The sequence below is a fragment of the Ciconia boyciana genome, chromosome 4, assembly GCF_034638445.1.
Source record: "Ciconia boyciana chromosome 4, ASM3463844v1, whole genome shotgun sequence".
Lineage (NCBI taxonomy): Eukaryota > Metazoa > Chordata > Aves > Ciconiiformes > Ciconiidae > Ciconia > Ciconia boyciana.
Genome location: NC_132937.1, coordinates 93,611,699 through 93,628,413, shown reverse-complemented (window position 1 = coordinate 93,628,413; position 16,715 = coordinate 93,611,699). Strand labels below are relative to the sequence as shown.

General features: G+C 46.0%; 1 protein-coding gene across 1 annotated transcript in view; it reads left to right on the top strand.

Moving 5' to 3' along the window:
- The first annotated feature begins 3,931 nt into the window (after positions 1-3,931).
- GRIN3A (glutamate ionotropic receptor NMDA type subunit 3A) overlaps positions 3,932-16,715 on the top strand; it is a 72,387-nt gene continuing 59,603 nt past the window's right edge. The window contains exon 1 of the mRNA XM_072859182.1: positions 3,932-4,663. Within this exon, the coding sequence (XP_072715283.1) occupies positions 3,932-4,663 (732 nt within the window). The remainder of the gene's footprint in view (positions 4,664-16,715) is intronic.

Below are 16,715 nucleotides of genomic sequence, written 5' to 3'. Positions count from 1 at the left end.
AAACAAACCAACCCTACTTCAAAGAAATGACAATGAGCCAAGCAAGCGGAAAGAGCAGCAAGGGAAATATGAGTGGTGATTTTAATCACATTTCCCTACTGCATTTTTCATTGCTGAAGGGTTTTCACCAGCTTTAACTGTGACGCTCAGCCACCCATCAAGAACGAATAGTTTCTGTGGTCACCATTCCCCAGCAATCAATGCCACCAGCTTTGCTGTACTCACGGTTACTGATAGTGACAACAAATTCAGAGGATGTCCATCCACTTGCCCAGATCTGCCTGGTCTTATTTCAGTTGAATATTTAACATAGGAGAAGAGCAGAGTGGACATTCCTACTGCAGCAATGACCATGAGAAAGGGAAAAGGAGGGAGGAGAGTAGAAGGCATCCAATCCTTTGGCTGAAGATGAAGAAAGTCAAGAATCTGTCAAGAAGTTTATTCTGCTGGCAGCCTTGGAAGAGAGACTGCAGTGTTGCTAAAAAGCAGGGTGCAATTGACACACAGCAGTCTCCAATTCCTTTATTAGACTAAACCAATTGTGCTCTTTTCCACATGCATATGTACACAAATAAAGCAGAAAAATTAATGACACAACTTTCCAAATGTTACATGTATATACTTTTGTGGGGTTTATATCCTTTTTCAGATCACTTTTTGAAAATATTCTGGCCTCTTACAAAGCAGCACTTAAGGATTTAAATGTCTTCTTAAAAAAAGCCTGTGTTTAAGCACTTTGGTATATCAGGGGTATTGCAGAGAACTTTATTAACAGGAATATTTGAGCAAAGAATAAAAATAAACACCAATTGCAAAGAAGGCAAATTCATAATTTGCTGTTATAAATAATCAAGCTGAAAAGATAGCTTCAAGAGCTAGAGTCATTCAAGTCAAAATTATTACAACAACCGTGGAGTTTGCCGCTCTGTACAGTTCAGGTTTCTAACTGTGAGCACTTGCTATGGCTTGCTCAAAAATGAGCTCCAGACCAGGAATTATTTACAGCAGTAGTCCCAAGAGTGATACTGCGTGATCACCAGAAAGAGCAGAGATTGCAATCTGGTCATTCACATCCACAACTGAAAAAACAAAAGATGGAGATACTGAATTATTTCCCTTTATTGATCAATTTCTTGTGTAATTTTCAGAGCTGTTTCAATAATAAGCTTGATTACATTTTCTGAAACGCTTGCTTTTTTAAACTAGTGTCACCTGTGCCGTAAAGCCAGAGAACGATCCACTCCTATAATGAAGCTTCAAATAAGTGACAATTTAGGGCTGTCTGTTAAGACATGAAAGAGTAACTGTCTCTTATAAAAATAATTCCCACATGAAAACCAGCAATTACCTAACTGCACAGTAGAGAAGTTAGTGCTTACCAGTTTTTTCCAAACCTGACAAAAAGAATGCAAATACAGATAACGCCTCTAGAGTTGTACAGCTCATTCTCACAACCTGAAAGCTAACTCTGGTGGTTTGGGGAGGAAAAAAATAATTTTTCTCTGCACTGTGTGAAATTTACCATATTCAAAGCCAGTTCTGCCAGCCAATAATTCCTTATTGCTAACAGAGAAGACTTTGAATACCAGTGTTAACACAACCCATTCCTTAAAAAAAAAAGAGGAAAAGGGACAGGAGGAATCTGGGTTGATCAGAGAAAAAGATTCCAAGAAATAAAAATGTGATTACAAGACTAGAAGAAAAAGGAAGAAGAAAAGGGGAAATAGGAAATTGTTGTTAACTCTTAACATAGCATTAGCTCACCTTTACTCATAGAAGCCAGTATAGTCAGTCTCGGCCTACAGACCACCACGCTGCCATTCATCATTTTCCACCTAGGAACCAATTTTGCAACCACATATCAAGTTAGAGAGAGCAGTATGAGAGAAACACTAGCTTCCCAAGTCATTTGGAAGACGGTAACAGCAGGCAGGTATGCCAAGGTGCTAACATGGTGGAGCTAAGGACGTAAGAGAAATATCAGCACAGCAGCACAAGAGCTTGGTAAGACCTCACTTTGAAGACTGTGTACACCTCTGGTGACGTCCCCTCAAGAAAGATGAATTTAAATCAGAAAACATCCAGTTCAGATCTGTTGGAGGGTAGTGACCACCTCTTTTATACAGCATGATGAAAAGTGTTTCCTTCTACTCAGATTTTGTGCATACCAAATGACGAAAAAGAAAGGGAGCATATAATGTTTCTTCATAAATAGCTCTGCAGAGAAATCTGAAAGCAAGGGGAAAGATGGTTAACATTCGGAGGAGAAAAGCTCTTTAAGTTAAGGAATAAGGCTAGCACTAGGTCAGGGTAAACTGCTCATGAAGAGGTTACCAGAAGATTTCTAACCATTCCAGGAGTGAAGGTCTCAAACTGTCCTTCCACGCGGGACAGCAGACAGCAGGAAAACGCACTGCATTCAAACAGGGCTGAATCAGCCAGTGAAAGATGACAGGAGTCCCACTGGCAGAAAATATATCCAAGTCTCTGGGAATCCCCCGTGTCGGTAGGCAGCCTGCACCTCAATGCCGGGGAGAGCCATGAGGATTATTTCCCCTCTGATGGACAATGTGGCTGTGGGAGAGGGCTTCCTCTAAGATCCTGGAGCAGAGGACACCGTGACATGGAGCAGAGACACCATGCTGAGCGTGTCAGTGCCCTGACTGGAGTATTAATGCTCAGACCTAGGGCTAGCATGGCTCCCGACTACCCCAGGATTAAACCCAATTACCAGAATGGAGGCAAGGCCAGGACTTTCCCCAGCCCCTTGCAGTCACGCACACAAACGCCCATCTCTGCTCTGCCCCATTTTCTCTTAGGATAAGGGTGTTTATCACAAAATCAGTTTTAGGAAGTATCCATGGCTTGCTGAACAGGGATCTCAGGTCCCACGTGTCAAAAAATGCTTCGGTTTGAAGCAGCAGCGCATGAGAAAGGCATCGAGCGCAGCCAGCGCTGGCTTTCCCGACGAGCACGCTGCGGCGGCGAGGGACGCGGTCCGCCCCCGCCAAGGGGGCGAGGGGACCCCCCGCGCCAGCCCGCACCCCCCCCCCCCCGGGACGGAGCAGCCCGGGGTCTCTTCTCGACGCCGGAGAACTTTCACTTCTCCGGCGCTGCGAGGGGGGAAGAGCCCCGAGACAACACCCGGGCAGAGGTTTCCGTCGGGGCTGTCCCGGGACGCTTCCCCGGGGCAGCAAGCAGGCGGCGCGGAGGGAGCGGCCGATCCCCCGAAAACCCTCCTTCCCCCGCCGGGCGGCCCGCGGGGGCGGCGGCGACTACAAGTCCCGGCTGCCCGGGGAGGAGCCGGCGCGGGGCTGCCGGTCGCCGTCCCTCCCGGTGGGAGCGCAGCGCAGCCCAGCGACCGCCCGCAGCCCCGCCGCGGCCGCCCGGCAACTTTTCTCGCCTCCGGAGCCGGGCAGGGGAGCGCGCCGAGGGCTGCGGAGGGGAGCCGGGCGAGGGGGCTGGAGAAGGGAGCCTTGCAGGGAAGCCGGGCGGGGGGGCTGCGGAGGGGAGCCTTGCGAGGGAGCCGGGGACGGGAGTGCGGTGCAAGCGGGGGCTGCGGGGGGGAGCCGGGCAGCGGAGTCCTGCGAGGGAGCCGTGCAGGGGAGCGCACGCTGGGCTCGGAAAGGGGAGCCGGGCTGCGGAGAGGAGCCGGGCAGGGCAGCCTGGCAGGGGAGCTTCTCGCTCCGTGCAGGGCAGCCGCGCAGAGCGAGCGCCCGGGCGGGGGAGCCGGGCCGGGGCGCCTCGCCGGCGGCTGCGGGGGGCGGCGCGGGGTTCCGCCCCGGGGCCGGGCCGCTCCAGCCCCGCGGGTCCGTGGGGGGCGGGCCGGGGGCCGAGCCCCCCCCTCCAGCCCCGGGGCGTGGGTGCGGCGGCGGCGGCCCCATGGGCGGCGGCGGGGGCGGCTCTGCGCGGGGGCCGCCCGCCGCGGCTGATGCCGCTGCCGGCCGCCCGCGGGGCGGCTGAGGCGGGCGGCGGGGCCGGGGCCGGGGGAGGCGGCGGCGGCGGCGGGCGGCTCCCGGCCATGTGGCGGCCGGGGGTGCGCGGGCTCCTGGGCCGGGTATGCCTGCTGCTGCTGCCGCCCTGCGCCCTGGTGCTGGCGGCCGTGCCCGGCTCCGCGTCCCACCCGCAGCCCTGCCAGATCCTGCGGCGCATCGGGCACACCGTCCGGGTGGGGGCCACCCACCTGCAGCCCCGCGCCGCCGCCTGGCCCGGGGAGGCGGCGGGCGGGCGGCGGGCGGGCGGCAGCCCCGAGGGGGGCAGCGCCGCGGGGCCGCGGGGCCGGCGGCCGGGGGGCGGCGGGGAGCGGCGGCCGCCCCCCTCGCCCGCGCCCTCGCCGCGGGACGCGCTGCTGCTGGCCGTGGCGAACCTCAACGGCGTGGCCGGGCTGCTGCCCTACAACCTGTCCCTGGAGGTGGTGATGGCGATCGAGGCGGGGCTGGGCGACTTGCCCCTCTTCCCCTTCTCTTCCCCCAGCGCCTCCTGGAGCAACGACCCCGTCTCCTTCCTGCAGAGCCTCTGCCACACCGTGGTGGTGCAGGGGGTCTCCGCCATCCTCGCCTTCCCGCAGAGCCGCGGGGAGATGCTGGAGCTGGACTTCGTCTCGGCCGCGCTGCGCATCCCCGTGGTCAGCATCGTGCTGGGCGAGTTCCCCCGGCGGAGCCCGGTAAGGGGCCGGGGGGCGCGGGGCGGCGGGCAGGGCTCCCCCCGCCCGGAGGCAGGGCAGCGCGGCGTCCCCGCACCCGCGGGTACCCTGCGGGGAAGGGTCGGGGTCCGGCCGGCTGCCGGCTGGTCGCGGCCGCGGGACCCGGGCAGCGGTCGGGGTGGGGAGGGACACGGCCCGAGCCCCGCCCGGGGAGAAGCACTCTGACGCTGGGGCCGCCGGCATCGCTTTTCGGGTCTTTCCCTCCTCTTGCATCCGCTCCGTGCTGGCCCTTGATCTCAGCCCAGGGGTGGAGGGGGACGAGCATCGTCTCCGTGGAAGGGCAGAGCTCGGTGGCAAAAGCTAAGTTGTGAGCCCGAAGTCGTATCCGCGTCAAGTTGTAGAGTTGAGAGGAGAGAGGGGGTCCAGGACTCGCACTGGAGAGAAGCTGCTCTTCTGGAGGTCATTATCTTGGTTTTTGGAGAAGGGCGCGCTTCCCAGTCCAAAAGAAGGTTGTTAGCAAAAAGGGAAAAAAAAAAAAAAAAGGCCGGCATTCAGCATTCAGTTTATTTATTGCTGGTCTAAATGCTGTGCTTTGTTCGTGTGTGGGCATGGTAGATTGTTCATCAGATGACACTTCTCACGGAAGTTGTTCACTGTAACTTGACTTTGCACTGAGCTGTCTAAAGCATTAGGATTTTCTTTACTCGTAGTTCATGCGTCGCTGCTAGATCAGATTTTTGCTAAATCTAATTGCCTAACTAAAGTCGTAGAAGCTGAAGTCTGACTGTGTCTGTGTTTGATTGTGTAGCTAAAATAGTAGAAACTAAATTCACTGTGTGTGTCTCGGGCACAAATAGTATTAGTGTCCAAGGGGAGCTAAACTTTCCATCATACAGAGGTGGCAACTTAGTGTTACACACTCTGGAAAAGGGTGATAGTTCAATGTTTTGCAAACGTGTGTTTGATGCCAGTAATCATCTTCAGGCAAAAGAATTGGAAGAAAATGCTCTATGTCTGTGTGGCCCATGCAAGGGAAGTCATGAATAAAATGGCAGAAGCTGCCATTTAAGTAGCCAGGGGAAATAGTTGTTTTATATAAAAAGAGATAGCTCAACTTTGCTCTGAAAATGTAATCAGAAAAAAGATTACCAAGTGTATTTGCTTTGCAAAAGCAAATATAAAACCCAGCCTGGATAACTTCTATATATTTTTGTATTAGATTGTGACAGAAAAGGTAGGAAAAGAAAGTCTGTGCTAGGCAGCTCCTAGTCTGTAATTGAAGGTGTGACTGCTGTATGCTGGTCTGAACTGAACTAGTTTTCTCTACCTCAGCAAAACCCATGAAACTCGGGTTTCTGTAGATTTATGCAGAAACTCGAGGGTAATCAGTGCCACCGAATGCCACTATTGGTGCGTGTTTGGTGCAATAGCATCCAAGTTTGCTCAGTTACATGTACCAGCGTTGCAGCTACACTCGCAGTTGTGCCGGAGTCAACAGCCAAAGCTCCCTGAAGATCAGATCCTGAACCCAGCATCTCCTTGTTCTGCCTGTTAAAATCAGAATTTTTTTCTCTTCCACCTTAGAGATGGGTCTAAGTTCATCCAAAGCTGCCTGAGGACACAAGATGAGTTAAACGCATATAGCACAGGGTTAGAGTCATTGCTCCTTTCCACAGACTTCAAAGCTCCTGCTTAACTTTCAGATTGTTCTCAGTGGGGAGCCAACTGGATCAATCTACCCAAATCAGGATTTTGTTCTTAAGCAGACATTTAAGTGTCATTGTCTTCAGTGACAGTGAAACCAATGCCTGACATTGAACCTGTGCTGAACAGAGTCCAGTTTTTTTCAGCTGAGCTAAAAAAATCACTCTTCAAGGCTCTGTGGATTTAAAAAAAATCTCAGCCTTACTCAAAGGGCACCAGGTAATACAAGTATATTAGTCTCTCAAGATTGTCTTGGAGGGCCTGACATCTTTCTGAACACTCTTTTTTCATACCTTCACGTAATAAATACCATTTTAAGGCTAATTCTGGAGGCAATGCTCCAGCAGTCTTACCTTGTATACTTCCCAGATTTACAGGATTTCCAAGAGCATCTTGGACCTGGGTGACCACGGAGATCACCGTGGCCTCAGCAGCCTCTAGTGTCTTATTACCTGCTGCAGGCAGGGATTTTGTGTCACTCACAGTCCCATGCCACCACTGGCATGAAATGAACGTAGCATGGACCTCCCACCTTCCCGTCTTAACAGCCCTGGAGCCACAGACTGGCTGCTTCTACTGACTGGCCATTTTAGAGGAGGCAAGTGTAAATGACATCTTTGTAGGCGAGACAGATTTTGCTAATAGGCCCATCCTGCAGTTTTGCAGAGAAGAAAAGTCGGGAAGAAAAGACTGAGATCTAACCCTGCTTCTGAAATGTGAAGCATCGGCCTCCCTGGCGTCACCCTTCCCGCTGATACTTTGGCAGAGCAATCCTCCCTCCCTCCGGAACACCACTGCAGCACACCTTGGGGGGCTGCCTGCAGTTAGCTTTCTTCCCGGCAGGAACAGAAGCAGACCCCAAACTTGTTTGCCCTTGAAGAGCATTTCCCACTGTCTGCCGTATGAGGAGCACGGCAAACATGCTAACAAACATGATGTTCACTAGATGCTGTCTCAAGCTGCTTCTTCTCAGCGTTCAGAATTTGTGTTAGGATGGTTTTAAGGTAGGGATGTCTAACAAGGTCTCATTTTCCACATCATGCCAGGGCAGAAACGTATGCACACAATACTTGTACTGAATTATACTTGTAGCTACATACTTGTAGCTGAATGTTAACATTATTACTTCATACAGAAGCTTATCATAAGCAGATATTCATTGCAATTGAAAAGCACGTTGATCTTTGAGCAAATCTTCCCCAACATGACAAAAAGCAGTACTTAAAATGAAAAGGAAGATAAGGATCCAGAACTGAATATGTTTCAATAATACTGGCTGTTGCCTCCGTGACATCTGATGATATACTTCAAACATGTAGCATCGGGAGGTGATCCACAGTGTCACAGCTGGGCAACGACGGTCGGCTGGATACCTAGAATGTTTTCAAAAGTTTTGTGGTTGCTTGAGCATCTTTGAAAGTCTGTTTCTCATTAAATCCTACTCTCCTGAAGTTTCAAAAAAAAACCCCAAAAAACAAACAGTCTTCCCCCATGACAATTAACAATCGCAACAAGACAACAACCATCCCACAGTGTGGTACAGCATTTGTTCTCTCACAAGCAACAGCTTTTGTTGGATTGTGTGTGGCAAAATGCACACATGGCTTCAAGGGATGCTACACAGAGTAAAATGTGACATACTTTCTTTGTTTTCATTTGTATATGTGATTTAATGACTAACATATACTGACAGTAAATCCAGATGCTGTTGTGACCTGAAAAAAGCTGTTTACTTTTCCGAGTTTACTGTCACTCCAGTAAATTTTCACACTCTCAGTAAGCAAAAGTAACAATTTATCACTATCACTCAGCAAGCAAAAAACCACTGGATTTCTTTACTACTGACATGAATGCAAATTGCACTGAGGCTTTGACAGATCATTATTTTGGAGACAGCAGCTCACAAGCACAGATGCCATTGAGGCAAGGCTTGCCACGTTACGTATGTTTGTATGAAGAAACACACTTTATCTTTTTGTTCCAAGACTGCCAACATCATTAATAGTTTTCCATCATTAATAGTTTCCATCATGGAACAGGGAACAGATCCGGGGAACATGAACCATAAATAAATACTTCTAGTACTACAGTTCAGAGCCGAGAGTTTGGGAAGAATAGCCCATAATACCCATTTTATAGGTGATACTATCAGAAACACAGGGGAGATCACGTTTGCAGCAGCGTTCTCTGAACTTCAGAACTTAGGGAGTATTTTCAGTGGGTTTCAGATAAATCAGTAGTTCTGATGTCTTTTAACATGAAAAGGAATCTTCTCAGAGCAATGAAACAGAATAAAGTAAATCTGAATCATCAGTCCCTGCATAGCTGGTCTGTGCTTTATCTAGTTTCCTGAGGAACTGGAATTGCCGGCACTGCTGATTACTGCTATGACTTCAGACGGTCAGAAGAATAAATAAATTCAAGTCAGGGTTTTAGCTTAAACAGTGAATTTCCTGGTGAAGGAGCAAGTTCAGTCTCAGAACAGATGCTGTAAAAAGAAACTGACCATTAACATTTAATTTTTCGTTTGTTTTTGAAGGAATTAAGCTTTCTTTTGAAAACAGCTTTATAGTTTATACATATCAAACCACCAAGGGTGCGGAATTCTACATCTTCCCCTTTTGGAAATGGCCAGGAATACCACTGTATGTATGATATCCCCAGAAGTCATACTGACCTGCAAGACACTGGCTGTGCAGAGCACCAGCAAGGGCAGGTAGAAATTGCATCAAGGGAATGGAGATGTGGAGAAGCTTCTGTCCAATTAAATGCTCAAAGACACTTTTTTTTCTCCTTCAAGCCAGAATTCCATTTTTGCAGAAAAGCACTTTTGATCAGAGAGGAAAAAAAAAGAAATTAAAAATCTCATTTTCCAGGAGAGACTGCAAAACACGTGCTTAGCTGCAGGCTCCAGTAATTCAAACTATCATTGCTAATCTGACTTATTCCAAATGTTTAAGTTTGTACTAGTTACTGTGTAGATGAGGAATGTGTATTCAGTCTTTCCCTGCGATCACCAACCCTCCTCACCTCATACTGCACAAAGAGTACGGCACATACCTTTTCAAGAGGATTTATGAGAGGTGCCTTGAGGGAAAAAAGGATGGAAACGGAAAGGACGTGCAAACAAATGTTCAGCTGCTTCTCTTTCAGCCAAAGGTCTCTCTGCAGTTTTGCTCATAGTGAGCTTTTGAAACTTGTACAACTTAGGCCACAGATCTGCTATAAAGTGAGAGCCCTTTTACATTGCCAGCTAATATAAAAAAGCTTTGTGTAACTAACAGTTTTGCTCCGTAGCCAGGTATCCTGTAGAGTCATTAATCCTTTTAAACACAGATTTCAGAGGCATAACTGACGTTTTGCTGGCAGTGTTGTGGTCCTAGCATCATGCAAGAGGTCTCCTCATTGTAACAGTCCTCTGTTAAAAAGCAATTGTGCAATATCTACCACTATTAATCTCCTGCCTCTCACATGCTGTTGCCCAATATCATAGATTGTCCTCAGGTTATTGCTTTGAGAATGGTTTTACTTGTGCTCCTGTGCTGTGTTGAACATCATCAGCTATGAGAGTAGCACAGTTTTCATAGTTCACTCTGTTGTCAGCTGAAGCCAATCTATCTGTTACCTTTAAGTTGATAAATTATGTGTGTTGAAGGGAAATGATTCCTTGTTTATATTCTTGTCCATGGTCAGAAAGCCCTCAAGTTTTGTGAAAGTGATGTTGGCATAACGTTTGGGAGTTGTATTGGCACTTTTGCATTTTTTCACCTTGTTTAATGCTCAGGGTCTGTTTTCTCTGTGTGTTGCATGCTGTCCTGGTTTTGGCTGGGATAGAGTTAATTTCCTTCCTAGTAGCTGCTATAGTGCTGTGTTTTGGGTTTAGGATGAGAATAATGTTGATAACACACTGATGTTTTAGTTGTTGCTAAGCAGTGCTTACACTGGTCAAGGGCTTTTCAGCTCCCCATGCTCTGCCAGGTGCACAAGAAGCTGGGAGGGGGCACAGCCAGGACAGCTGACCCCAACTGGCCCAAGGGCTATTCCATGCCATTTGGCGTCATGCCCAGTATAGAAACTAGGTGGAAGCTGGCTGGGGGGCCGCTGCCTGGGGACTGGCTGGGCATCAGTCAGCAGGTGGTGAGCAATTGCATCATACATCACTTATTTTGTATATTCTTTTATCATTAGTAGTAGTAGTAGTAGTAGATCAGTATTATTATTTTCCCTTCCTTTTCTGTCCTATTAAACTGTCTTTATCTCAACCCACAAATCTTACTTCTTTTTTTTTTTTCTGATTCTCTCCCCCATCCCACTGCGGGGGGGAGCGAGCAAACGGCTGCGTGGTGTTTAGCTGCCTGCTGGGTTAAACCACGACGCACGCTTGATAATACAGGAAGTCATCCTTGTCCCTTGAACTGTCAGAGTCATAATAAACACTTCTTAAAACACCACTAAAGGCATCCAGTCATGTAAAACAGAACATTGCAGCCTACCTACCCATGGGGACTTCTCTAAGGATAGCTCCTCTGTCAACAAGCACACACAAGCATGGGACAGTGAAAGAAAATAAAGAACTATTCTCTTTATTCCAGTTACAGTGTTTAAGGAGGATTCAGTTCATCATGACTGCAAAAGATCCTTTTTCAGAATGCAGGAAATTGGTGAGAGTATTTTTACTTTCAGTTCTCTCCTCTGGATCCTTAATTTTAACATCCCATTGAGACAGAAGGAGCCAGAACTCTGCTGGGGTGAACTTGTCCAAGTAGCACCTTCCAGTGCTGTCTCCAGCCCCTTTCCTCTGGAAAAAGCCCCTCAGAAACCCATTGAATTCACTGTCCTGCCACTGGGCTTTTGAAATTAAGCTGTCTTGCAGCTTAGAATACTTTAGCATGGTATGTGATAAATGTGTACGACACTTCGAGGTATGAGAATGTATGATTTTTCCATGTGTTTTGTTGCTTATGGATGAGCAAATTTTTGAGGTGAAAAAGTGTTTTCAAGCATATTAGTTCAGGACTTGAAGTTCTTTGTAATACTAGAAAGTAAGTTTTACCACCCAAGTCTCAGTGAACTCTTACAGCAGGCTTCTTTCTTAAACTCCCCTAAGTTTCTTCAACACTTAGCTTAGATAGTATAAAGGTGTTCTTATTTTATAGTATTCATAATTGGTAAAACAAGTTGTGAAGCTTGGTTTTGACAACCACCATTCACAGCATTATTCACCATCCATAACTTTCTGTACATTCTTCTTTTCCTTTTCCTGGCAATTATTATTTAAGGAAATGTTGGACATGCCATAGTTTGAGTGTGTGCTTATTTCCAAGTTAGGGGGATATAAGTACCTACATATTGCTCTAAGACTTTGAAAACTGGATAGTGCAGCATTATTTGAAATACATACACTAGAGATTCTTCGTTTGAGTGGCTTCAAGTCAACAGTGAGAAATCTATCTCAAATACAGCAAGGGATTATTACCCAGATTTAGAATGTGCATTGAGTCTATAATTATTTAAGGTATCTGACTCTGGGAATCCTTAGATAAAATTATGCCAATGATCACTTTGTTCTTGAAATACATTTAGTTTTGTCAAGTTTTATCAAATCACTTAGGCAACTTCATAAATTCTGTTGTATGTTCAGTTATATCAATTCCATGTGAAAAGGGTGGTGAAGAGTTAAGATTTGGGAAAGGGGTGGAGGGAAGGTGATTCTTGTAGTTAAATACTATACCAGTAGACATTTCCAACCTAAATGAAAACAAATGTCTGTATTGAATTGATATGAAAACTCAAAAGCAAAGATACCTGCTTTGTAGTTTGATGTGCATTTCTTTATTAGTCTCCTTCCTCACTGTACTCATGATATCATACTAGGGTCTGGAGAAAATGTCTGAGCTGGCTAGTAAGAAGATTTTCTCATTCCTCATCCTGTGCTGCTTCTCTTATGCAGAAAAAGCTGAGTTAACATCAAATTCAATACCATGCATGATATTTTCTTCTGTGTTTTTTGCTGTTCTGGGTATTCACAAAACAATGTCTTCCTCATTGCATAGCTTAGAAGAGGTCTTTCATAATACACTGCACAAACTCATGTTAATAATGAGTGATTAAACTATGACAGGGTTAAATCGTTTATTACTACTTTACTGAATGATGTGCATTATTAGAAGAAACACCAAAGAATACTTAGCTGTATTCACTAAGTAAAAATGAAAAATTTGGCCAAAAAAGACAAATTCAAAGACAATTTGCTAGCAGATACTATATTAATACAAAAGTTACGGTACCAAACAGATTATTAACAAAGAAAACACTCTCTAGCAATGTAAGTTGGGGTGTTCAGTATAACTTCCCTCAAGAATTTGTCCACAAAAGTCAGAGAAAGCACCCCATCTTTCCACTAAAATACGTGGCAGACCTAGATAAGCAGAGCTATGGAAATTAGAAAACAGCCAAGGATCTTTTCATGCTATATGTTACTCAATTCAGTGCTCACAATTAAGTTCAAAGACTGCTCACAAATGTTCTCATCTAGAGTATATTTAATTATTTAAACCCATGGAATATTGAAAACTTGCATCATTAGAACTTTAGGCTGTGTTGGATTTAGTTATAGTTTTAAGTCATCAAATAAAATGTTTATCTCATGTGTTCTGTTCTTTTTGTCTGTGGACTACCATGTAATTTTTTCACGTGAAAGAAATCCAGGCATAGCATGGCTAGAATTTATGTATTTATTGTAATTAGCAGAAAACTGGAAAAAGCACAGTTTCTTTTTAAATTATAGATTTGTCTTTCAAAGAAGAATCAGGCTATAAATCCACATTTCTGTAGATCTTACTGAAGAGCTTTTAAAGAGGGGAAGGATCATCTTTTCAGTTTGGTTGAACAAGAGAGTACACCAAATCTCACTGCAATACCAATAGCTATGCATTGCAGTGCTTATTCTGAATAGCTGAAAGGAGCCAGAGAAAAGAAAGGGAAGAAAACAAGAAAAGGAAGCAAGAAAACTAGAAACTTAAATGTCAGTGACACAGGGAGGCAGAAGGACAAAATAAACTGAATTGAGAAAAAAAGGAAGAGGTACCCTTCTGTGTCTCTTTACTTTTTGTGATTCCAGAAGCATAAAAACAAGGAAACTGAATTTTACATGAAAGCACTGTACAAAGAGCTGGGATCACCAAGCACAGAGCGAAACAGCTTGCCCAAGTCAGGGTTGAATTAGCAGCGCTGTCTTGATCCCTGGCTAAGGACAGTTACTTCCAGCATGTAATGCTTCCCCAAAAAATAGCGCAGACCTCCCAGGGAAGTGCTAAGCCAACATCTAGGAAGCAGTGAAAGGAATAGGGATTGGATCAAAGGTAGATAGCAGTTTATTGCTGCTGCTGAGGGGGCTTCTTGCCCAGGGTGTGAGGCCTCGGTGTGGGTGGGTGTAATTAGTGGAAGCCTTTTTTCCTCCTCGGTGCTGAGAATTACAGGAAGAGAGATGCACCTGGGTGTCTCAGGACACAGTCCCACCTGATGTTCTGGTACCTGGGGTCAGACGTCTTCTGGTCAGCAATTCAGAGCATCAGGAGACAGACCAAGGTCACTTGGATACATGCAGCATCATACCAATAGGTACCCAAAAGGGATTTCCTAAGAAATGGGAGCAAGTTCAGGCACAGCAGCTTTAGGATTGCAGCTTTGGACATCAGCGACTGTTCCTTACCCTGGTCTGGCCCTGAAGGTCTCCCTGTTTTCCCAAACACCCCATCGATCAGCCAAACTGGTTCTCACCACCGTGGGGAGAAGATGTGCAGATGGTGGAAGTAACAGCAGAGCTGGGAGAAAGATTTAAACTTGAGTAGGCAGCAATGATAGATGATTCATTTATTAAGGGAGTCACACTCGAGCAAAGCCATTTGTGCAAGGGACTCCTTGTCAGCGTGACTAAGAAGTTCACAATCTGGCCCCGAGTGCTTCACAGCTGTCACATCAAGCTACCAACATTACTCTTGGTAATTATGGACAACTACATGAAGAACTGAGAAGGGACTCGACAGCGCAGCGTACCACGAACTACAATAAACCACAGTAATTGTTACGTGCTGCCTTTGCAGGGCGTTGCAACCAAATGTTTATTTGCATCTGGCCTCGGGACTTGGTTTTGGCTGCCAACAGGGTTTCAAAACATACCTCTGTTCAGGCTTAGTGTTCACCACTCGGTCCTGAGCTTCCCGTATCCTCTCCCCACAGCGTAGTACAATACACCCATTCATAAGCGTCTTGCATTCCTGTAGCATATATATATACCCTGTTGGTATAAGCAGAGAGCACGTGCGTACCGCTGCAGTGCTAAGCAGCCGTCCCTGTCTCTGCGAGGTATGTCAGTGCGTTATCAGCAAGTTGAGAGATGATGCTGAACCTCCCGGATGTGCCCTGCTGCATGGAGTCTCCCTTGCAATGGACTGCGCCCTTGTGGGAGCGGTGAGCTGGGAGAGCATTCCGGAGCTAACTGGAAGGTTTCCACTTGGCACCGGTTTGAAAAGATCTGGTGTGCAGCGTGCTGGCTAATTAACTTTTATCTGAAATGTTTCAGTCACCTGAATCTGCATGGCTGCAGGCAGCAGATGGGGAGGTGGAGAAGGAGGGGGAGAAGAGGGAACGTGAACAGGGATGCACCTTCAGCTGCCACTAAAGCGCAGTAAACAGGGAAATTACAGTGATCATTTGATTGTTATTCTTATATAGGAGAAATCAAATGTTAGGGAATTCAGAAGCACGCACCAGTTTTTCCTTTTCTTGCTACAGTTTTTTTATTACTTTTTCTTCAGCAGTGTTCATCTGTGATGATAGTTTCCAAAGCCTGTTTTACAATGTGGAAAGTATTTGAAATGCGTTATAAAAATCTATGAATATGCTGCACTGGCATATTTTAAACTCTTAGTATGTCCCTAAAGGCATGCTATTCCACTTCCAGCTTTTTTAAGACTGTGAAGGAAATGATTGCCCATGCTGTTCGTAAGATATTTTACAAGGCTTTCAAACTTAAGACAGAGTTAAAAGATGAGATAGATCTTCAAGCATAAACCGAGATTTTAAAAATGAAGTTTTGCATTTGTTGCAAGGAAAGAACTATTAGACATAGCAATTAATAGCCAGAAAGAGCAGCTGTATTATGCGCCAGGCTCTCTCAATGATGCTACTGATAAAGCAGTTACATTTCACTCATCTTAATAGTGTACTCACTCAAACCGGCTTAAAAAGAACTTTTTTTGCAAATCAGATGAGAAGTCAGTATTACAAGTTCACAGTTTGATAATTTTCCAGTGCTATTTTAGATGAAAGCATAATTATTTATCACTTTCTCAGCGTGTAAGGCTCACTCATATATATCAGTTAAACAGCTCTCTGTAGGAGAACAGTTGTTTTCAAGAATTTACTGTACTCAACCTAAGCATCAGAACATGGGAAAAATAGATCTAACCTTTACTTGGAGCTGATAGCTGCCCTCTTTCGAGAGTGTACTGGAACTGTTTCAGCTGTGATTTACATTTTCTTAGTACAGTAATACCATGGACTTGATTCTATTCCTACATTGGAAGGGCAACAAGGTGAAAGAGTTATGTGCCTGGGTTTCCTCTTTTTAAATTGCATGTGATAGGTGATAAACTACAGAGCTCTGAGGGGACAAATATATACCCAATAACAGCCTTGAGGCAAACGTAGGTAAACAGCTAAAGCAAAAGCATTGTTTATTTTGGCTTAAGCTTTGAGACATGAAAACTTCAGACGTCATTGCACCATGTTGTACTTGCCGGACAGGAGTTTCCAGGAGCTTATTTCTAGAGTACAAAATCAAGCAACGCTTTGAAGGAAGGCTCTGCTCTTCTGCCGTCTCTCTTTCCCCAGTCACCCAGCAAGCACACAACCTGCACCAGTAGCATTTAGTGATGTTTCCTTGCTCCAGGACCGCAGAAGGAGGTGGTGTGGTGCTGTATGATCCCCACATCCCCTCTTCGTTCCCAGTTCTGCAAAACCAATTGCATTGCCTGGTGTGGCAGGCAAATGATCTGCTGCTGTTACCAGCTACCTTCCAACCACAAAGCTCATGCCAAACTCCCACTGGCATCTATAAAATTGTCTGCTGCAGAGCTAATGGGGGGGAAATGATAAAACATGGCATCAGTGTTTCTTCCTCAGAGATTTGGGGGAGGAAAAAAACACCTATTAATCACCTCTTTAAAAGTTCGTATCACAATGTATCAGTAAAGAAACAGACTGGATAGGCTGGTACAGTTAACAATACTCTTGTGGCCTCTGATTAGGAATCTTGCATCAGCAGTCAACACAGGGAAGCCAAAATGATGATTATTCAGTCACCCTT